At 42.2% G+C, this 23,737-nt stretch overlaps 1 protein-coding gene across 7 annotated transcripts in view; it reads left to right on the top strand.

Annotated features, from left to right (window-relative positions):
- Positions 1-23,737, top strand: part of LOC142466205 (putative cation-transporting ATPase 13A4) — a 76,961-nt gene that overhangs the window by 7,254 nt on the left and 45,970 nt on the right. For 4 of the 7 annotated variants that reach the window (XR_012788088.1, XM_075571090.1, XM_075571094.1 and 1 more), the window contains 3 exons: positions 14,202-14,375; positions 16,480-16,614; positions 22,873-22,943. Coding sequence is in view for 6 of the 7 variants with exons in the window: in XM_075571090.1 (XP_075427205.1) it covers positions 14,202-14,375; positions 16,480-16,614; positions 22,873-22,943 (380 nt within the window). In the remaining variant the exon portion in view is untranslated. Of the gene's footprint in view, positions 1-14,201; positions 14,376-14,413; positions 14,544-14,822; positions 14,887-16,479; positions 16,632-22,872; positions 22,944-23,737 lie in introns of those variants that run through there. The other 3 variants (XM_075571092.1, XM_075571096.1, XM_075571095.1) reach the window with 3 other exon arrangements.

Here is a 23,737-nt window from a genome sequence, read left to right as displayed (position 1 = left end):
CCAGCTATTTCTCTGCGGCTGCGGAAGGAACCGAGCTTGAGGAAAGTGAGAATAGGAGAGGGGTTTGATGCACCATTTATCCATGTTTAACCTTCCATGGGAATGCATAGAGTGAGGGTGAGGACGGAAACGTTATAAAACCCATCATTGTCATTTGTCTGTAAGTGTGATGTGGCAGCACAGTTAGAATCAAACATATACTGTATATCATAGAGTGATGAGTATATCATAAGTATATGTTTCTAACTGTGCTGCTGCACTTGAAGAAGAGACCTATGAGGCTCTGAAGGTCTGTACATTATAATCTCACGTATGAAGATCTCTGTAATGTTTTACCGCTAAAAGGTATCACACTCTGCAGTGAATCTGCCCTTCTCCAGGACCAATACGGGACTAAAACTTTGAACAACATCCAATACATTCTTGAATTATAGAAAGTGACGCGCGTTGCGGTAGGTCTTGTCCGCAAGAATGCAGCACGGGCCTGGCCCATTGCGCCACTGAGCCCGCGTGGCGCCGCGTGGTACGTTGCCTGCAGGGAGGCTGCACAAACGGAGAGGTAAAGTTGCTGAGAATAAGCTATTACTTGGAGTGTGTCTCCGTGACACAAGTTACTACAGGTAGGAACCCTAATAATCTGAACTCTCACTTTAACATTAGTGAATGTTATAAATTCGTTCACATATATTCATTCCTATGAAACAATGTGTCATATATGTAACATGTTTGTGTGGGCTCATCGGCCGCACATGCATGTACATCATGTGACCGTAGATTCCACGGAGGAGAGCCGGTGCACAGCTGAAGGAGGCACCGCTGGATTAGGTGACCATGAAAAGAGAGAGTCCTGGCAGATCCTGTAACATGTTTCACGCCCAGGGCTCTGTGACAAAGCGCCGGTTCTCCTCCGTGGAAACTATGTCTGCTGATCTTTCTGCCTGGTAGCCCGCTGCGGTGTCTGCGGTGTCTGCGGTGTCTGCGGTAGGGCTGGACCCCGCTGGCTACTGCAGCGCCTGCTGTGGCGGACGCTGCAGGGACGAGAGCCCTCCCCTCAATGGCGCCGGGCCCGCTGCGAGGGGGGGCCGCAGTGCTGGGGCGAGAGTTGCTCCTGCTCTCAATAGAATTGAGAGCAGGACTCGCTACGGAGCGCTAAACCACGCCCCCCGGCGGTTCAGCCAATGAGGGCGAACCTGCCGGGTGACGTCATGGCCACCCGCCGTCACTCCCTCGCCACGTCCCCCCCCCGGTCTTTTGGTCTGCAGCTCCCTGCAGACCGGGGAATCGGCTGCACACGCCGCCAGTCTCGCGGGCGCGCGTACAGCGGCAGTACTGGGGCCTCAGCAGTGTCAGCGTCTGGCTACTACCATACAGTGCTTCCAAGTCCAGCAGGATCCTTTACTTGGGAGATCGCCGCGCTGAAGCAGTGATTGCCTGTCCTCTAGATTGTGAGTGTTTAATACAACATGATGGTGCTTTTTGCTAAGTCAGTTGGTAGTTGTTATGCATTATTTTTGGTGCTGGTTTGGGTTCAGTAGAGTACATATTGCTCTCGTTCCCACCCGCCGTTCACTTTTGCCCTGCCCCCCCCTCTTCCGTGGTTAAAGGGGAGTTACAGTGACTTTATTACATACATAGTGGACAGTCACTACCACAGCACATTATAAGGAACCATAGCGTCACAGCATTATATAGTAAAGGTTTCCGGAGCCCCGGATTGGTGGATTAGACATAGTTCACTACCAAACAATGTACATCATGTAGCCCAACACTGCGTTAGTAACTTGGAACGGTGACAGCAAATCTTTAACAACCCCCAAAAAGTCACTAGATATCTAAGCTTTTAATTAAAATTCTTTTGAAAGGCCTTGCTGACTTCACATATTCACATATAACCTTTTATTCAGTGAGATCACAATTCTTTAAACCGGGTTTACATGGGGGCTGCAACTAGGGGAGCAGTGGGTTTGGAGCGTGCAGCAGCCCCCCCCCCCCCTGGGTTTATAACTCTTACATCAGGGTACTGTATGTATGTTACAGATTTCCTACATACATCACCCCCCCACCCCCTCCCAAAAACAAACCTCCTCCACTTTTTATCACCTTTGGTGCTGCATGAAGCAGCCACACAATGCATTAAAACATTCATATAAACTTTGTTTTATACTTTCATGAGGAAATGTAACAATTGGTATTTAGTATTTTGTCGTGAGGTTAAAAAAAATCTATAACTCGGGCGTGTGCGTGTTTCCACTTTTTGTCTAGCTATCAATAAAAAGTCAGACTTCTATCCCTTTCACACCCTTCCCATCTCTTCTTCATGTCAAAATAAATGAGGTCCCAAAAATATATTGGCTATAAATATTTCACCATATTAAAGATGTTCGATAGAATTTCACATTGAGGTATGTGTTAAGAAAAAAATACATACTACAGGATATAAATATAGGATTTAAGCTGAATATTTTCATCTCCTTGCTAAAAGTTTTCAAAAACCTATAGTTACTGTACATAGTAGATGAGGTTGAAAAGAGATATATGTCCATCAAGTTCAACCAATGCTAAATTTAGATGACAGATACTTTATCTTATATCCGTACTAACAGTATAATGATCCAAAGGAAGGCAAACAAAAAACAGTGACACATTATCCGATGCTGTCTAGTAGGGAAAAAATAAGTTAATTCCTGACTCCAATAATGGCAATCAGATTACTCTCTGGATCAACATCTTTCCCCTATTTACTTATTTGGTATATCCCTGTATACCTTTCCTCTATAAAGATGTCCAACCTTTTTTTTAAAGATATCTATTGTATCGGCCATCACAGTCTCCATGGGTAATGAATTCCACATTGTAACTGCCCTTTGTTGCTGGTGAAATCTCCTTTTCTCCAACCTAAAGGGATGACCCCGAGTCCTTTGTACTGCCCGTGGGATGAATAGTTATTTTGAAAGCTCCTTGTACTGCCCCGAATATATTTCTATATAGTTATCATAACCCCTCTTAACCGTCTTTTTTCTAATGTAAATCAATCTAATTTAGCTAGCCTCTCCTCATAAAGCAGATTTTTCATCCCCTTTATTAATTTGGTGGCTCTTCTCTGCACTCTCTCTAGTTCCATAATGTTTTGTTTTTTTATATATAGAGTGGTGCCTAAAATTGTACTCCATATTCAATGTGTGGTCTTACTAATGCTTTATAAAAGGGACATCATTATGTTTACTTCCCTTCCATCCATTGCCTGTTTAATGCAAGATAAGATCTTGTTTGCCTTTTGTTTCTACAAGCACTCCTAACTCCTTCTCCATCAAGGATTCCCCGAATTGACCCCCATTTAATTTGGAAGTCGCCTATTTATTCTTTCCTAAATGCCTAACCTTATGTTTACACTGACTGCGGAAGCAGCTCTGCAGGGGGTAATGAGCACCCCATCTTTAATGTTGGATACATAGCAGAGTTTAACAGCAAGTTCAACAGAAGTGTAAAACGAAGTGTACTGCTGCACACCTTCTGGCCCAGGATTCTGGGGTTATATATAAGGAGAATATTTTTTTTTATCAAAGTCACAGCAATTTTCACTCTACCGCACCACCTCTCATAGATTGGAATTAGCACATCATTCACTTTGCACTTATCCTAACTCCATTTTCAGTGCCCACTTTGCGCTTCTCCCTCTCTTCTCTCAGCTTTGCTCCAGACCCTGACAACCTGGTCACAAAATAAAACTCTTCCCTGTTTTCCTCTTCATTTATATTCCCCTCTTTTTCTCTACCGTTCTATGGCTTCTAACCCAGGACCTGGATAAATTCCCACACACACGCATGCTGCATTCCTGCACTCTCTCCTCTGCCACACGCGCATGCTGCATTCCTGCACTCTCTCCTCTGCCACACGCGCATGCTGCATTCCTGCACTCTCTCCTCTGCCACACGCGCATGCTGCATTCCTGCACTCTCTCCTCTGCCACACGCGCATGCTGCGTTCCTGCACTCTTTCCTCTGCCACACGCGCATGCTGCGTTCCTGCACTCTTTCCTCTGCCACACGCGCATGCTGCGTTCCTGCACTCGTTCCTCTGAACACCTCTGGAGGAAATCTCACACTCTCGCAGACTTCCTTCAACTAAAATTTATGCTATCCTGACTAATCTCTGCCCTCTCTCAGGCTAAACAAACCTACTTTTCGTCACTAATCAACACGCACAAATCTAACCCACGCCGACTCTTCTCTGTCTTTGACTCTGTAGTCAAACTGCCGTCTTACCTGTTTTTCTTAATTTCACCTCCTCCTGTGATCTCTCTGTTGGGTACCCTATAACAGGGGTGCGCAAATTAATTTAAATGCCTTGAGAAAGAGCGTGGAGTCTCTGTACCACCGTGCCCCCCCCCCAAAAATCCCATGCACCCCTTTTCTCTGTACACACTTTCTCTAAGCGACCTAATCACATCTCTTGGGTTCAAATATCACCTCTATGCTGATGACGCAGACATTTACGTTTCTACCCCTCACCTTACACCTGCTGTACAGACTAAAGTTTCTTAATGTCTCTCTGCGATATCATCCTGGATGGACCTCTGCTGACTTAAACTTAACATGGGAAAACCAGAGCTCCTCATACTTCCTCCGAGCTTTACGCTATTGCCCCTTCTACATTACTGTTGGCAGCACTATCATACACACAATAGCGCAATCACGCTGCCTAGGGGTCACATTTGACTCCTCCCTCACATTCTCCTCTTACAGTCACAATGTAACTAAAACCTGTAGTCTTTTCCTTTGTAACATTGCAAAGATACACTCTTTCCTCTGTCGCTCTACTGCTAAAACTTTAACGCAGGCCCTCATTCTCTCCCGTCTGAACTATTGTAATCTTCTACGGTCCGGCCTTCCTTTCTCCTTTACCATCTGTTCTCAACGCTGCTGCTAGAATTACTTTACTCCTAAATCTGTCACAGTGTCTCCCCTGCTGAAATCCCTCTCCTGGCTTCCTATTAAATCCTGTATTACTTATAAAATTCTCCTCCTCACTTTTAAAGCTTTACACTCTTCTGCTCCTCCTAACATCTCAGCCCTAATTTCTCTCTATACACCATCCCGAATCTTGCGTTCTGCTCAAGGATGTCTTCTGTCTACCCCCTTTTGTATCTAATACTCTCTCCCACCTAAAACCCTTCTCACTGACTGCCCCACACCTCTGGAATGCCCTTCCCCTCAATATCCGACCGGCACCCTCTCTATCCACCTTTAAGACCTTTCTTAAAATGCACCTCTTTAATGAAGCATATGAGTAGCTCCGTGGCTGATACTTTACATCGACCTAGGCCCCTGGCAGACACACTTCCCAGAACACCCTCCTACTGTCCCTGTATGTTCTCCCCACTTAGATTGTAAGCTCTTCGGGGCGGCTTCTATTGTTTTGTCTGAAGCGCTTATTCCCATTGTGTTATGATATTATGTAATGTATTGTAACGAGCTGTGTACCTGGGTGGTGCTATATAAATAAAGCATATATACATATGATACCCCTGAGGAATTCTCAGTAGAGACGAAACGCATAGGGTCTTTTTGCCTGCTTATTTCTATGAACAGCTACCCTGCCGTGAAGATCGCACTGATTTTACTAGTGCCGATAGATCTTACGGAGCATAGCGATAAGCGATTCACCGACTGTAAGAAAGAAACAGCCGCCGACCAAAATCCCCTGCGCGCTCTGACGTTACTACCAGCTGACAAGTTAGCAGAAACAGCGCGGAAATGTGATCCACGGACCAAGCCAACTGATCCTGAGCGTTCCCACGCCGATATGTTCTCACAACCCAGGGGGAGCATGAAGGAAAAAACAACAAAAGAGACACAAAACTAAGTGCAGACTGTAAACTTCAGTATAGCAGTATATGAGGAATCTTGGCTCTTGTGTAAAGCCTACTCACAAGATGGCAGATAGGTAAGGGCAAAGACTGGATCTGGTGAATCTGTGCTGTAGTCTGAATATAGACAGGATGGCTCTCACACATGTGCATCAGGTAGACAGGAACATGAAAGGATAAGAAGAAATCTCCATGGTGCAGATCAATATAAAATTGATAACTTTATAATGTAGGTTTAAAAATGTGCACTTACAATAACAAAATCAATAAAAAGCATTTAGCACTTGTGTCAAGTGACTCAGGAGTGTCTGGATGTGGCCACCGCTCACCGCACCGCAGCTGTTTCTCCTCTCCACGCAGAAGAAGTGTCAGAATCACTTGCAGGGATAGGAGTGATCGCCACACTCCCTAGGTGTCCCCTCTGTGCCCCGGGAAGGCAGGCTCTCTCACCGCACTGCTGTGTATGTTCCCTGGATGCCGGGTGAATCACCTCCAGTGTATTCTTCGTGGCGATTCGTCACTTCCGGTTTGCGCGGAGCTCCGTCGCGTCACTTGGCGGCTGGCAGGGCCAATCAACACGTATCCTGGGCGGGTCCTCTCAACGCGTTTCGCCCAATAGGACAATAGGCTTCATCAGGAGTATAGGACCCCCCCTTTCCTCTCTAACCTTTTATACTAGAGTCAATTACCAATGAATTAACCCTCGAAATGCCTCATGGAGTATTCAGACCATCTTATAGGAAAAAGGGTTTCAGCTGAGCACTGGAAAACTACTAATTGAGCACATATATGCATAAACTGCATTCAGTATACTTAAAAAGATAAATAAAAAATGTATAATAAATATATAAAATGTATTTGGATATTAATGTGGGTAAAAATATTTCCCATAGGAAGATAGAGTATAATGATGGTGTGGATACCTCATATAAGAAAAAACAAAAAACATATACAAATTCAGATAATTATATAAAGGGATAAAAACTTAATTCCTGACTTCAACTCCAACAGACAGTGGTTCTATCGATCCCATAGGAGTAAAAACTAATCCAGACTTAGACCCCAACAAACAATAATTGTATCAATCCCATAGAAGAGGCAATTATAAGATACATATATAATCACATAAGTAACATATTAGCAGCAGAAGGGTATCCTAACCTTCTAAATAGTAAATACTGATATTAAACACATTATTAAAACATTAGTGCTGTGCAGACAGTAATGACGGCGCATTGATAACCTGCGGGAGAGGCGGGATAAAAATGAGAAGTGGAGGAGAAAAACATGTTAAAACCAGAACATAATAACAGTACAGTGCAGAGACCTCTATCTTAAAAAAAGGAGCAACATCGATTTCCATATTGAGACATCTAGGGTGGAGGGTTTTAAGTTTATGGATCCAAAAGGATTCTCTCTTAATCAAGTCAAGATTTCTATCACCCCCCCTCCAGGGTTGTTTAACACTTTCAATTGGCATATATGTTAAACCCCTAGGGTCACCTTGATGTTTTTCTAGGAAATGGTTTGAAACACTGTGTGTAATTAAATGACGCTTGATGCTGCTTAGATGTTCAGGGCCAATCAACACGTATCCTGGGCGGGTCCTCTCAACGCGTTTCGCCCAATAGGACAATAGGCTTCATCAGGAGTATAGGACCCCCCCTTTCCTCTCTAACCTTTTATACTAGAGTCAATTACCAATGAATTAACCCTCGAAATGCCTCATGGAGTATTCAGACCATCTTATAGGAAAAAGGGTTTCAGCTGAGCACTGGAAAACTACTAATTGAGCACATATATGCATAAACTGCATTCAGTATACTTAAAAAGATAAATAAAAAATGTATAATAAATATATAAAATGTATTTGGATATTAATGTGGGTAAAAATATTTCCCATAGGAAGATAGAGTATAATGATGGTGTGGATACCTCATATAAGAAAAAACAAAAAACATATACAAATTCAGATAATTATATAAAGGGATAAAAACTTAATTCCTGACTTCAACTCCAACAGACAGTGGTTCTATCGATCCCATAGGAGTAAAAACTAATCCAGACTTAGACCCCAACAAACAATAATTGTATCAATCCCATAGAAGAGGCAATTATAAGATACATATATAATCACATAAGTAACATATTAGCAGCAGAAGGGTATCCTAACCTTCTAAATAGTAAATACTGATATTAAACACATTATTAAAACATTAGTGCTGTGCAGACAGTAATGACGGCGCATTGATAACCTGCGGGAGAGGCGGGATAAAAATGAGAAGTGGAGGAGAAAAACATGTTAAAACCAGAACATAATAACAGTACAGTGCAGAGACCTCTATCTTAAAAAAAGGAGCAACATCGATTTCCATATTGAGACCTCTAGGGTGGAGGGTTTTAAGTTTATGGATCCAAAAGGATTCTCTCTTAATCAAGTCAAGATTTCTATCACCCCCCCTCCAGGGTTGTTTAACACTTTCTATTGGCATATATGTTAAACCCCTAGGGTCACCTTGATGTTTTTCTAGGAAATGGTTTGAAACACTGTGTGTAATTAAATGACGCTTGATGCTGCTTAGATGTTCTAATATCCTTGTCCTGACCGGTCTCTCTGTCTTGCCTATGTATTGGAGTTTGCACGGGCATTCCAGGATGTATATCACATGGTCTGTCCTGCATGTTAGACCAGACTCTATTTGGAAGATTTCATTCGTGATATTTGAGCTAAATTCAGTTTTTTTACTGGATTTAAATTCACAAGCCCTACAGGTGCTGCACCCGAAAAAGCCTTTTACACCTTGTAGCCAACCCTTTTGGTTCAAACCCTCTGTTTTTAATACACTAGGTGCAAGTTTATTCTTAAGATTAGAGGCTCGTCTAAAAATGATGTCCGGTCTATCTGGGATAACACTGCCCAAGATTGGGTCATTTTAAGTATGCTCCAGTGTCTAGTTAAAATGTTCTGTATCTCCTTCGCTTCCCCACTGTAGTTCGTGAGAAATGCAAAATCAAACTTTTTATTTCTTTCTTTAGTTTTGATCTTAGGTTTCAGCAGTTCTTCTCTAGTTTTTGCATCTACATTTCTCAGTGCATTGGTTAGTTTCTCTTCTTTATATCCCTTCTCTAGAGACCTCTGTTTAAGATTTTCTGCTTGCATTGACAAGGTAGCTAAGTCACTACAGTTTCTTTTAAGTCTTGTAAATTGCCCAGGCGGCACCCCATCCATCCACCTGGGCAGATGACAACTGGATCTCAATATGTAGTTATTTTTATCCGTATCTTTAAAGAAGGTCTTTGTCTTTATATCCTCCTCTTCGATAAATATCACAAGATCCAGAAAATTAACACTTTGTGAACTGTAATGACTGGTGAATTTTAAATTCTTCTCATTAATATTCAATAGTTCTAAAAACTCTACCAAGGTCTCCAGCCACCCCCCCCCCCCAGATTAAAAATACGTCGTCTATGAAACGCCTGGGGTCAGTTCCAAAGCGCAGCTGGGATTGTTATCCAACTTGCATGTAACTTCTGCTACATTGTAAGTAGCTTTACACCTTTGCGTGATACATTATATCAAACAGTACTTCACTATATTGGCCTCTTCGTTATTTCCAGAATCTACTGTGCATCAGGATTATTCACCTTGGTGACTTTTTATTGTAGCACTTTTATCCCCTTCACACGGAGACGCCATTAGAAATTGTAAAACTGTGTTACGCCGAATGTTTATATACAATATATTATATTATATATATATATATATATATATATATATATATCTACACACACAGTGTGTATGTGTGTGTGTGTGTGTGTGTATATATATATATATATATCTCCAAGTGTCCAAGAGACACTGTTTTTAAGTATACCCTTTGCTTGCTTCATTCATTGCAACATCGCCGGAAGAAGAGATCAGTGTATCTCGAAAGCTCGCACAAATAAAAGCATTTCGTTAGCCACAGAACGGTATCATCTATTTATTTTTTGATTATTGAAGCTCGGCTAACATGGTACTGATATATATATATATATAATCTCCCTATATAACCCTCGCCATGCTATAGGTGTGTGACTAGTAACCCTCGCCGTGTTATAGGTGTGTGACTAGTAACCCACGCCATGCTATAGGTGTGTGACTAGTAACCCTCACCATGCTATAGGTGTGTGACTAGTAACCCACGCCATGCTATAGGTGTGTGACTAGTAACCCTCGCCGTGCTATAGGTGTGTGACTAGTAACCCTCGCCATGCTATAGGTGTGTGACTAGTAACCCTCGCCGTGCTATAGGTGTGTGACTAGTAACCCTCGCCATGCTATAGGTGTGTGACTAGTAACCCTCGCCTTGCTATAGGTGTGTGACTAGTAACCCTCGCCATGCTATAGGTGTGTGACTAGTAACCCTTGCCATGCTATAGGTGTGTGACTAGTAACCCTCGCCGTGCTATAGGTGTGTGACTAGTAACCCTCGCCATGCTATAGGTGTGTGACTAGTAACCCTCGCTGTGCTATAGGTGTGTGACTAGTAACCCTCGCCATGCTATAGGTGTGTGACTAGTAACCCTCGCCGTGCTATAGGTGTGTGACTAGTAACCCTCGCCATGCTATAGGTGTGTGACTAGTAACCCTCGCCGTGCTATAGGTGTGTGACTAGTAACCCTCGCCATGCTATAGGTGTGTGACTAGTAACCCTCGCCATGCTATAGGTGTGTGACTAGTAACCCTCGCCGTGCTATAGGTGTGTGACTAGTAACCCTCGCCATGCTATAGGTGTGTGACTAGTAACCCTAGCCTTGCTATAGGTGTGTGACTAGTAACCCTCGCCATGCTATAGGTGTGTGACTAGTAACCCTCGCCATGCTATAGGTGTGTGACTAGTAACCCTCGCCATGCTGTAGGTGTGTGACTAGTAACCCTCGCCGTGCTATAGGTGTGTGACTAGTAACCCTAGCCATGCTATAGGTGTGTGACTAGAAACCCTAGCCATGCTGTAGGTTTGTGACTAGTAACCCTCGCTGTAACTGCGACTTATGGACTTAGTAACTTGTATCGGGATACCGCAGTGATTCTCAGATGGCGGTATGTTCTGCAGAACATTACTCCGAGTACTGAGTCTCATGAAGGAGTGGCTAACTGCCCTGCTCCGTTTACTGCACACTTAGCACAGCGCCAGTTTTAAGCCTCAATAATCCGCAATGCAAATATAGGAGGAGGAGCATGCTGGTCCGGATGTCACCTCCACCGCATCCAAAAACATATGCAAAACAGAACAATGTGCACAGCGCTCTCTAATTTTCAGAAACGTGCATTTATTTTAATACAGAGGCAAGAGACAGCTACAATCGCCTTTGACGCACTAATGGTGGCGTCTCCAGTGAGTGCCCTCATCTAGTGAGTAGCGCAGGAAAAGAGGGAAGTGTTGTCCCCATAGGGAGTACGCGGAGAGCCGGACGTCACCGGTGATAACGGAGCGACAGTCGGGTACACAGAGCCGGGGCAGAATGTGTCAGTTGTTGCTAGGCAACCAGATGCTCGTACCTACTGTAAATATAGGTATTGTTTTTTGCCACCGTGTGATATCTGCACTTAACCTGGGGGTCTAGTTACTCATTTTTGTTTTCTATCAGATATCTTTACCTTCTTCTATAATCAGCACAGATCTAGGTACAAAGATTTTTTCCATGTAGGGAAATAGCCATGGGAAAGATTTGCTACCTTGGTGAGAAGCTCGAGGCAGTTCCTGGTAATCAAGGAATCCGATGACACGGATCTGGGACAAGGAACTACGACGTAAGATTAACCTAGACCTATACTGTGCAGTAATACTTTTTCACATCCAGAAACGGTAAAACCTAGCACAGGATAGTATTAAGGTTAGAAAAGAAAACCTGCAGAAGTGTTTGACTCCAGAGGAACTATTAATATTACAGCAAACATTTACCACATCTCTGGAGGGTTTCAGGACAGAAGTGGAGAATAGTAAAAAAAAACATTTATATGAGACACCCAGGACAATGCCACCGGACGTGTTAACCATCAGTCACCTACAGAACAGATTCCACGCGCAAAGAGCTCCATTCAGACATAATAGGACCCAGAGGGACTGCGAAGTCCCGTGAGGGAGCGACACCTCTAGTGATACTCATTTTTTAGAGAATATTCACAGACATTTCAGATCAAGTAGTCCATGCGAGGCGGCCAGAAACACGGGTCCAGGCAGAAGACCATCAGATGTCTTCTCTCTACCCCTTTTTTGTATCTAAAGCCCTCTCCCACCTTAAACCTTTCTCACCGACTGCCCCGCACCTCTGGAATGTCCTTCCCCTCAATACCCAACTAGCACCCTCTCTATCCACCTTTTAAGACCCACCTTAAAACACACCTGCTTAACGAAGCATATGAGTAGCACCGTGGCTGATACTATACACCTCATACATAAACCTTGGCCCCTTGCAGACGCACTTACCAGAATGCCCTCCTAATGTCTCTGTACATACTTCCTACTTACCAAATAGATTGTAAGCTCTTCGGGGCTAGGACTCCTTTTCCTTAAAGTTACTTTTATGTCTGAAGCGCTTATTCCCATGTTCGGTTATTTGTGTTATTTATATGATTGTCACGTGTATATAAATATAAATATATATATATATATATATATGCGCGTGTACAAACCAGGGAGATCCTGATAACAAATTGAGACAGCACACCGCAGATGTAGAAAAGAAAGTGTATTAAGAACACCAGGTAGCCAATGTTTAGGTCCTCGTTGAGGGACCTTCCTCAGGGCACTGCCCTGAACGAGGACCGAAACGTTGGCTGCCTGTTGTTCTTAATACACTTTCTTTTCTACATCTGCCGTGTGTTGTCTCAATTTGTTATCAGGATCCCCCTGGTTTCTACACGCTTATTTCTACGCTATGGGACAAGCATCTGCCTTCTACATAAACGTGAGTGCTAACTGCCATACCAATGACTATATATATATATATATATATATATATATATATATACAGAGATATATTGTGATGCCCACACCACGTTGTAGCATCTTTTAGTCCCAGATTAAGGCAGGAAATTTAGTATTTCTCTATATGGGGTTTATTTACAGGGATAAATAATATACTAACAGGCCCACCGTCCCTTTAAGTCAAAACTAAATCATAAAATAAACTCCTACTCCTCTTAAGAGAATAACTACACATTCAGCTTCAAACCTTACTACCTGGTGGACAGCTAAGCTGTTACCACGCCAAACAGGTACTATTACAGCTGAACACATATAGTCTCTGAACACAGCAATAAAGTGTTTTGCTTATCTGTTACTCCAGGGTTTGGAGCAGACCCCGCTTCAGCGCAGTTTCATGTCCTTGCTTCCTAAGGGAGCTCGGCCCCACGAGAGCTCAGAGAATCTCTCCTCTGTAAGTCCAATGTTAAGGACAGGACATCCCCAATTCAGCACATTCTCTCGTCCTTCCTTCTTCCTGCGATTAACAACCCAGGCAGTCCCAGCAGGCTCCGCAATCACCGTCTAGCAGGCCTAGGGAGCTGTGAAAGTTTGCACAGCTGGTAAGAACTCTTCTCTGTCCCTTTCTCTGGGACAGAAGTCTCTCTCATTGTGTATAGTCACTTCCTGACTTTTAAAACTCCATAAGCAATCAGGAGTCCAGCCTGCTCAATTAGCCAGCAGCTGCTGCTGGCTTCTCTAGGGAGATTAACTCTCTGTGCGTTGGAAAGTCCCATAGCTGCCCTTTTCCACCACCTCTGTGGGAAAAGCCTGGGGAAGAAGAGACAGAGGCAGGCGAGATTGACTGACGGTTTTGCAGGGGAGCAGGGTCAGGGCAGGAATGGCTATGGTAGAGCAGACGGATTCCTCTAGCAGCCAGGGGAAAAGTTCCCCCAGCACAGAGGGAACTCAGGATACTTCAACACCTAGAGAGCCCCCCCAAGTTACTTATATACCACCCAACACACACCTTTAAAACACACGTGGAGAGACCCCTGTGCACAAAATTATCATATCTAAGACACCTGGGAAAAATACTAATTTGTCATTTAAATATACTTTGCATTTCCATATTAGAATATACTGTACCTCCTTTTGATCACAGGTGTCTCTCTACGGGTTGTTTAAAGGTGTGTGTGTGTGTGTTGGTTGGTTTATAAGCAACTTGGAACTCTAGCAAAGAATCTCTCTCTCTCCCCCCCCCCCATGGTTCTAATTATATAAGATATAAATATTGTCAGTAATAACTACATATCTCATTTGTAAAATGCAAGATTTAACTCCAAGGCATTGATATGGAAACAACATCCTTCTCATTTCATTTGCAGGATATATTTGGATACAAGACGGATATCTGCCGAAAAGTGTTGTGCATGTGTGGGTACATATGTTCCCTTGGGTTTCTTCTGCTTTTGTTCTACTGGAAGCCAGAATGGGACGTGTGGGCCAACTGTGTTCCCTGTTCTTTGCACGAAGCCGATGTTGTGTTGCTCAGAACAACAGTAGGTATTTTCAGTATAAACCTCTTTCATTTATTTCACCAAAACCCTTTAGTAACGTTACAAATCACGAAGATGGGAGAAGCTAACTAGCGACCAGTGTGTACACAAGCCAGACACTGATCCATTCACCTTGGAGCTGTTTTATGTGCTAAATAAAATACAGTAGCAGTTGAGTAAATCTCTTATTCCTTCCAGCAGTAGAATATTTTGTGTTGTGATCTTTGCTGTGTTCTAATCATGTAACTGAATCTGTATTGACATTATCTTACAAGAGCTTTTAATACACAATAAACTTTGCATATAGGATTAAGTTGTTTTACATTTGCGAGCATTTTATGCATGATATATGTACTGTGTCATTACTAATATGTGTAAGACTTTACCTTCCCCTAAATGTTTGTCAGACACAGTGATCACGACTTAATGATGCTACCCTCTGCATTGTAGGGAATTGCTCCTGAGAAGTCCTTTAATACTATACATATTTATGGCCTGTTCAAGTCATTGGAGTGTAAGTTGTCTGCTAGTGCTGGAAAGTGTCGTCTGGCAGAAGACTGAATACAAAATAGGCCTTAATTTGGAGACAGCAAAACCATACTTTCCAGGTTAACTGTGCGATAACAGTCCAGGTCTGTCTTTCTTTAAATTGTGCACTTATCATACCGAAGTTACTAACAGACAAGCAAATGGAAATACACCAGAACAGGGTTGTCCCACACAGTTGATCTACGGTTAGTTGGAGGTATGGAACCCCATCAGGGAAAAATAGCTGCAATTTGTTGCACTCTGCACCCAGCTACTGTACCTCGAACTCTACTGTACCTCCAGCTTTACTATAGCTCCATCTTTACTGTACCTCCAACTCGACTGTACCTCCAACTTTACTGTACTTCCATCTTTACTGTACCTCCAACTCTACTGTACCTCCAACTCTACTGTACCTCCAACTCTACTGTACATCCATCTCTACTGTACCTCCACTCTACTGTACCTCCACTCTACTGTACCTCCACTCTACTGTACCACAATCTTTACTGTACCTCCATCTTTACTGTACCTCCAACTCTACTGTACTTCCATCTCTACTGTACACTCCATTCTACTGTACCCTCCACTCTACTGTACCTCCAACTCTTCTGTACCTCCAACTCTTCTGTACCTCCATCTTTACTGTAGCTCCATCTTTACTGTAGCTCCATCTTTACTGTAGCTCCATCTTTACTGTACCCTCCACTCTACTGTACCTCCAACTCTACTGTACCTCCAACTCTACTGTACCTCCAACTCTACTGTACTTCCAACTCTACTGTACCTCCATCTTTACTGTACCTCCAACTCTACTGTACCTCCATCTTTACTGTACCTCCAACTCTTCTGTACCTCCATCTTTACTATACCTCCAACTCTACTGTACCTCCATCTCTACTGTACCTCCAACTCTTCTGTACCTCCATATTTACTGTAGCTCCATCTTTATTGTACCTCCAACTCTACTGTACCTCCAGCTCTACCGTACCTCCAACTCTACTGTACCTCCATCTCTACTGTATCTCCATCTCTACTGTATCTCCATCTCTACTGTACCTCCACTCTACTGTACCTCCACTCTACTGTACCTCCATCTTTACTGTACCCCCATCTTTACTGTACCTCCAACTCTACTGTACTTCCAACTCTACTGTACCTCCATCTTTACTGTAGCTCCATCTTTACTGTAGCTCCATCTTTACTGTACCCTCAAATCTACTATACCCTCCACTATACTGTACCTTCATCTCTACTGTACCTCCAACTCTTCTGTACCTCCATCTTTACTGTAGCTCCATCTTTACTGTAGCTCCAATCCTACTGTACCTCAAATTCTCTCTTAAAATGCTCTGTTGCAAGACGGTGCTTAGATTTGTCAATTACCTAAAGCGCTAGTTTAGAAGGGTTTATGGTCCCCAAGGGAATACAATTTTCCATCATTATCCCTTTAAGTAATTTTATAGTTTAGTAAGTAACAAATAATTCCTCCAGTCACCAGTAATGATGTTTCCAGTCTTGTTGCTGGTAGCCTGTGGGATTGAGTTTCTCTGCTGTAATCCACCCTTCCTTTTCATAGGATGAATTCAGAGAGCACGCGAGGAAGAGGGTGCTGTGGATCCAGTTATCTGCACCAGATTTCAATTCCTACAACACAGTCACAACAGATCCAGATTCTGCCATTAACAAAGCAGTGATGAGGCCACAGTTACATGTAAGATAATGCCACAGGTTAGAATCATTGTATTCTGTGGGTAAGAGAGTATCTTTCACTATGTAAGAATGTATTGGTTTAAATCAATGGGAAATTAGACACAACTCCTGTAATATTGCTAACAGTTTGTGTTCCAGTAACGCTCTACAGATCTGTATAATTTATACCAAGGGAGGGCAACTCCAGTACTCAAGGGCCACCAACAGGTCAGGTTTTCAGGATAACCGTGCTTCAGCACAGGCAGTGCAATCAATGACTGAACCGGATTGTGCCAACTGTGCTGAAGCAGGGATATCCAGAAAACCTGGCCTGTTGATGGCCCTTGAGGACTGATTTTCCCACCCCTGGTTTATACCCTACGTTTTGATTTAAACAGTGACGAGTCACTGGCGATTAACCCTTTCCATTGGACAGAGGCCTGTGTTGCTGGTCTCTCCGAAAGTGAAATGCTCAAGGTTGCAAATCTTTCCCCCCTCATTCTGCTCGGACACACATGGGTTAATGATGCGATTAGTGAGGCATCGTTGTACAGGAATAGATCTGTAAACAGATTAAGTGTAGGAGTGGTATCAATAATTAGAGTAATTAGAGTAATTATGACTGGATATTCTATCTAAGGGTGTGTGCTGGTATATAATGAGTAGTATTGTCATGTATTAATTAGTGTGTGTATGAGACCATCCTATGCCATAGCACGGTGCAGTACGGTAGGAGAAGGACCATGCATATGGACCCATGTTTCAGTAGGTCCTGGTGCATGAATGTGCCGGGGCGGTTACTTGCGACCATCCTATGCCATAGCACGGTGCAGTACGGTAGGAGAAGGACCATGCATATGGACCCATGTTTCAGTAGGTCCTGGTGCATGAATGTGCCGGGGCGGTTACTTGCGACCATCCTATGCCATAGCACGGTGCAGTACGGTAGGAGAAGGACCATGCATATGGACCCATGTTTCAGTAGGTCCTGGTGCATGAATGTGCCGGGGCGGTTACTTGCGACCATCCTATGCCATAGCACGGTGCAGTACGGTAGGAGAAGGACCATGCATATGGACCCATGTTTCATTAGGTCCTGGTGCATGAATGTGCCGGGGCGGTTACTTGCGACCATCCTATGCCATAGCACGGTGCAGTACGGTAGGAGAAGGACCATGCATATGGACCCATGTTTCAGTAGGTCCTGGTGCATGAATGTGCCGGGGCGGTTACTTGCGACCATCCTATGCCATAGCACGGTGCAGTACGGTAGGAGAAGGACCATGCATATGGACCCATGTTTCATTAGGTCCTGGTGCATGAATGTGCCGGGGTGGTTACTTGCGACCATCCTATGCCATAGCACGGTGCAGTACGGTAGGAGAAGGACCATGCATATGGACCCATGTTTCATTAGGTCCTGGTGCATGAATGTGCCGGGCGGTTACTTGCGACCATCCTATGCTATAGCACGGTGCAGTACGGTAGGAGAAGGACCATGCATATGGACCCATGTTTCAGTAGGTCCTGGTGCATGAATGTGCCGGGGCGGTTACTTGCGACCATCCTATGCCATAGCACGGTGCAGTACGGTAGGAGAAGGACCATGCATATGGACCCATGTTTCAGTAGGTCCTGGTGCATGAATGTGCCGGGGCGGTTACTTGCGACCATCCTATGCCATAGCACGGTGCAGTACGGTAGGAGAAGGACCATGCATATGGACCCATGTTTCATTAGGTCCTGGTGCATGAATGTGCCGGGGCGGTTACTTGCGACCATCCTATGCCATAGCACGGTGCAGTACGGTAGGAGAAGGACCATGCATATGGACCCATGTTTCAGTAGGTCCTGGTGCATGAATGTGCCGGGGCGGTTACTTGCAGGCTGTACGCAGAATGAAATCCTTTCAATCTCAGGAGGCAGGAAAACAATACCTAGAATGATGTCTGAATCAGAGATAAAGATCGGCAGAAAGGCGCACTGCGTAGCTAAAGATTTTATTGTTAACAAAAAAAAAACCCCACACAGGTATAACTTGAACACTAAAACCTGTATATAGGCAATACACACAATGCACAATAATTAATTAAAATAATTACATGAAAAGTTACTCACAACTGCCCTAAAACAGAGAGTAGGTGCCGGAGAGCTTTGGTTTAACAGCTGGGTGCAGTAGATGTTGGGGGTCCGGATCCGATCCGCTCGCTCATGCAGTGTACAAATAACCCAATAATACAACAACACTTAATGTCCACTGTTAAAAGAGAAAATTCATATCTATCTATTTGTGTGTGTGTGTGTGTGTGTGTATATATATATTATATATATATATATATATATTATATATATGTGTATGTATGTGTATGTATTTATGTGTGTGTGTTATGTTATATTGGCTACTCATTGATTAATACACAATTAATACAATAATGTAATAAAATGGTATTAGTATATTATCTTACAACATCATTTCATATATTTACACAATAAATTCAAACTAAGTAAATGGCTAGATATTAAAATGAATCCCTTAAAAGGTGCCCAAATAATTAAACCATGGCTGACATTATAGCAGGGGGGCCAAACTTCTTGGGCTGCGCCCCCCTCCCCGGGAGCTGCATTTGACATGCATTGCCATGGCGACGCGTGACGTCACATGACCCCGCAGTATGATTTGGTGCCACGTTGCCGTGGGGAAGAGCGCGGGGCCTCTGTAACCGTCCGCGCCCCCTACAAATTCTCCCGCCCCTCCTGTTTGCGCACCGCTGCACTATGGGACCGCTTAATCACATCATATTCATTATTCCCTCAGAAATGGAATAAATTCAAGCCTTGGGGATGTCTGGATTGCATAGTGTATATCCAGAATTGTTCTCTTCTGCTTAAACATAGTTCTCTATTCCCCAATCTTTTATTGACTGTGATAACTTCAATCCCATAAAAGTTAAATCACTGGGGTCACAACGATGGGAATCCATAAAAATTTTTTATAGATGGGTAAGGGGTTGATTTTTATCTATAAACTTCTGTACATTTTTAACGTTCCTCGTGTTCTAAAATGCAGATTTTTTAATTCCTTTTAGTTTTTCCAATGTATTGGTACCCACATTTACATTGAACAAGATAGACGACATGAGCAGTTAAACAGTTGATAAAGCTTTGAATGTTATAACTTTGTTTCGTGGCAAATGAAACAATTTGTTTATTTGTAACCATATGTTTACACACTCTGCATTTGTTGCAATGATAATTACCCCTTAATCCCAAATGAGATCTCAATGTTCCATCATTAATAGGTTCTGCTTTGATTTGGCTGGGAGCCAATATCCCTTTAAGATTTTTTGCTCTCCTACATACAATTTAGGATTCATTAAAGATCCCAAAATAGGGTCCAGAGAGAGGACTTTCCAGTGCTTTTTGAATAGCTCTATACTTATCATTATATTGTGTGATAAACACTGGAAAGTCAACTACATCTGTCAAATCAGATGATACAGTAGCATCTGTTTCTATTGAAACCCCTGTATTCTGTCGAACTGAAACAAGTCTTGATTTATTATTTTTCTTCTTAGACTTTTTACTTTTATATTTCAACAAGTTGTTCCGGTTAAATTGGCTTTACCCATTCCTACACCAATGAGATCCTTCTTGTACTCTTTTTGCAAGAAACGGTCCTTAAGGAATAAAGCCTAAGTTTGGAAGTGTTCCTCATGGGTGAAATTCCTTTTCAGCCGTACAAGCTGATTAAATGGAATATTATCCACCCCACTTTTGTAGTGGCAACTAGACGGATGTGTATATAGGAATTCACGTTTGTTTCTTTGAAGAAAGTTTTCGTGCATATTTGATCTCGCTCTATATAGATTCAAAGATCAAGTTAATATATTGATTTTTCACTATTCTCTCCACTAAATTTCAAATTGTATACATTGTCGTTAAGTTCAACAATATACTTCAGGAGAGAGGATTCATCACCTTCCCATATTATTAATATATCATCTATAGATCACTGATGAGCTGTGGAGGAGGTACATTTTCCACTGTCATCAACTCCCACCATCCCATATAAAGATTCGCAAATGAAGGAGCAAATTTGGTGCCCATTGCGGTTCCCAATATCTGTAAATAATAATCAGATTCAAAAAGAAAATAATTATGTGTTAGTATGAACTCAATTGACTTTTAGTAAAAAAAATCAATTTGCTGTGATGATAACAGGTTGCTTTAGTTCAAAAAATACCTTATAGCTGTGCATCCCTCTGTATGTGGGGTGCAGGATGTATAATGATTGGCAACGCTAGACGTACAATCTATAGCCGCTCTGCCACAGAATGTGTTGCAGTACTTGTAAAACTGCTGTGGTGTCCTGAAGATGTGAAGGAAGTTCTGCGACTAATGGCTGTAACTAAAAATCTAAATATTGGGATAAATTAGACGTAAGTGAATTTATGCACAAAATAATGAGATGACCGGGGGATTGGTGAGAGATTGATGTATTTTTGGAATGTGGTAATAGATGGGGACAGTGGGTGGTGGTGTATGTAAAAAAATCATATTCAGTTTTCTTCAAAATCCCATGCTGTAATGCCTCGTCTAGCAATTCTTTCATGGATCGGAGGAAACTAGCGGTTGGATCCTGTTTTTAAGTTTTTTATTTTTTTATTATTAAACAAAATCTGACAGCAATCGACTTGCATCTAAACAGTAATCTTTCCTATCTTGTAAGACTATACCTCCACCTTTATCAGCCTCATGAACTACAATATCAGAATTTGACCTCAAATCTGTAATAGCCTTAGTCTCACTGTGTGCCATATTCGAATAATCATGTTTATTTGAAGAAACTTGGGTACAAATCTGCTTAAATTCATATTCAAGCAATTTACCAAACAGTTCGACATATTGTTCCTTGGAATGAGGATAAAATATTGATTTTGGTTTATAACCAGAATGCATAACTGCTCAATCATTCACTTCTAAAGGGTTAATCAGATTGCCTTGTAACAGGCCATTTAAATCCCTATAAACGTGTTGGTCTATTGGATCGCTGAATAAGTTAGTAGGCACTGGTAAAAGATTAACCTCATTGTCACCAGAATCTGTACAGTATGCAAAGTGCCTAAACAATGTAATTTTCCTCACATATTTTTGAAGGTCAAAATATAGCCCAAACTCGCTCGGATTGCATAGGATTGGCGGTAGGAGCAAATGTTAGACCCTTGGATAGAACATTGCAGAGTTGACTTTCTATCTGGAAGGATGAGAGATTAAAGATACCTCTGGACCTTGGTGTTTCTGGCTCCGGGTTTCTCTCTCCGGCATCTTATTACATTACAAGATTAAAAGCAATGCACGAATGAATATTTTTGCTGATATTGGGCTATATCACGGCTTCTCTTACCTCTAACACTACTTTAACAGTGCTGCCCAACTTACATACAGTATATTGCATTGTAATAACGGTACTCATTCCCCGCTGCTCTTAACAGTTATTTCACAATTTCATCTATCTTTATTGGCTTTTCCTCAAATATCCAGAAATATCGCACACTCGTCACTCAGGGATATTTTGTAAAAGTAATAACAATTACAGTAATTACACAATTATAGTGATTAGATTTGAATTTACAGGGTTTTAAGAGAGCGGTTATAGTGGAGTAGCTAAGATAATACATTGGCAAAGTATCCGTCCGTTTCTCCTCCTCTTACCGTGCTCCCCAAAACTGGAACAACCTACCGGACACTCTCACATCCACCACCGGTTTAAGTTCTTTCAAAACTAAGGCGGTCTCACATTTTAATCTGGTTTGTAACTGTTACATAAGCTCATAATATATATTATCTCTAACTGTGCATGCAATGTCTTGTATATAATGTATACCCTGCTCACTTATGTAACTGTATTTGTAACCATGTATTATTTGTCTTAACTCTGTGCCCAGGACATACTTGAAAACGAGAGGTAACTCTCAATGTATTACTTCCTGCTAAAACATTTTATAAATAAATAAACTAAGGGATTTTAATTAATGTTGTAAAAGCTTTAATAGAACATTAGAAAGTAAAGCGAGGACTAAAATATGACTATAATCAGACAATATTAACCTATCACCATTTTTGTGACTCATGATTCTATTAATTGTTTTAGGATTTTAACAAGACTTTGCTATAATTGGTAATTATTATCTGTTCTGACTAAATAATTTCACTAATAGTTTCACTAATCCCCACAAACATGGTCACCCCTCCTTTTCTGTGTGTTTATCATTTTGTATAGGTTAGATATATACAAGTGCAGAAAATCCGCTATATTTGGGATGACTGTGAGAAGAAGTTCAAAAAAGCAGGGTAAGTTAGGTAGTTAGTAGCTTTTTACCTTTTTTACACATAAAAAAACATCTGGGTCTTTGTCTGACGTGAGGTGTTTGTTCTGAACATTTGCATTAAAAAATATTTGCATTTTCTTTGTTTGATTCGAGCAATATGTATGAAGAGTATTTAAAATTATGTCGAATTATGTGCATTTGATCTTTAAAATATTAGAAATATTATTTTACATATTACAAATATCAAATTACAAATGACAATAGAAGAATTAATGTGAATAACCATTAAATTGATGCATATTGCTGTACTATAATTGTGCGAAAAAAACTTGCTACACCACCTGCAATGTGACGGAGAAAGGAAACGCAGGAAACCGTAATCAATACTAACGCAAGTCTTGCATTGCTTCATACATAACATTTCCATACCTGCGCCAACATGCAGATGTAACCCCACCCTAATCTCCTCCATACCTGTGCCAACATGCAGATGTAACCCCACCCTAATCTCCTCCATACCTGCGCCAACATGCAGATGTAACCCCACCCTAATCTCGTCCATACCTGCGCCAACATGCAGATGTAACCTCACACTAATCTCCTCCATACCTGCGCTAACATGCAGATGTAACCTCACCCTAATCTCCTCCATACCTGCGCCAACATGCAGATGTAACCCCACCCTAATCTCCTCCATACCTGCGCCAACATGCAGATGTAACCCCACCCTAATCTCCTCCATACCTGCGCCAACATGCAGATATAACCCCACCCTAATCTCCTCCATACCTGTGCCAACATGCAAATGTAACCCCA

Source organism: Ascaphus truei, chromosome 14 (assembly GCF_040206685.1).
Source record: "Ascaphus truei isolate aAscTru1 chromosome 14, aAscTru1.hap1, whole genome shotgun sequence".
In the NCBI taxonomy this organism is placed as follows: domain Eukaryota; kingdom Metazoa; phylum Chordata; class Amphibia; order Anura; family Ascaphidae; genus Ascaphus; species Ascaphus truei.
The sequence above is the reverse complement of the archived record's forward strand: the minus strand, read 5'-3'. Positions and strand labels throughout refer to the sequence as shown.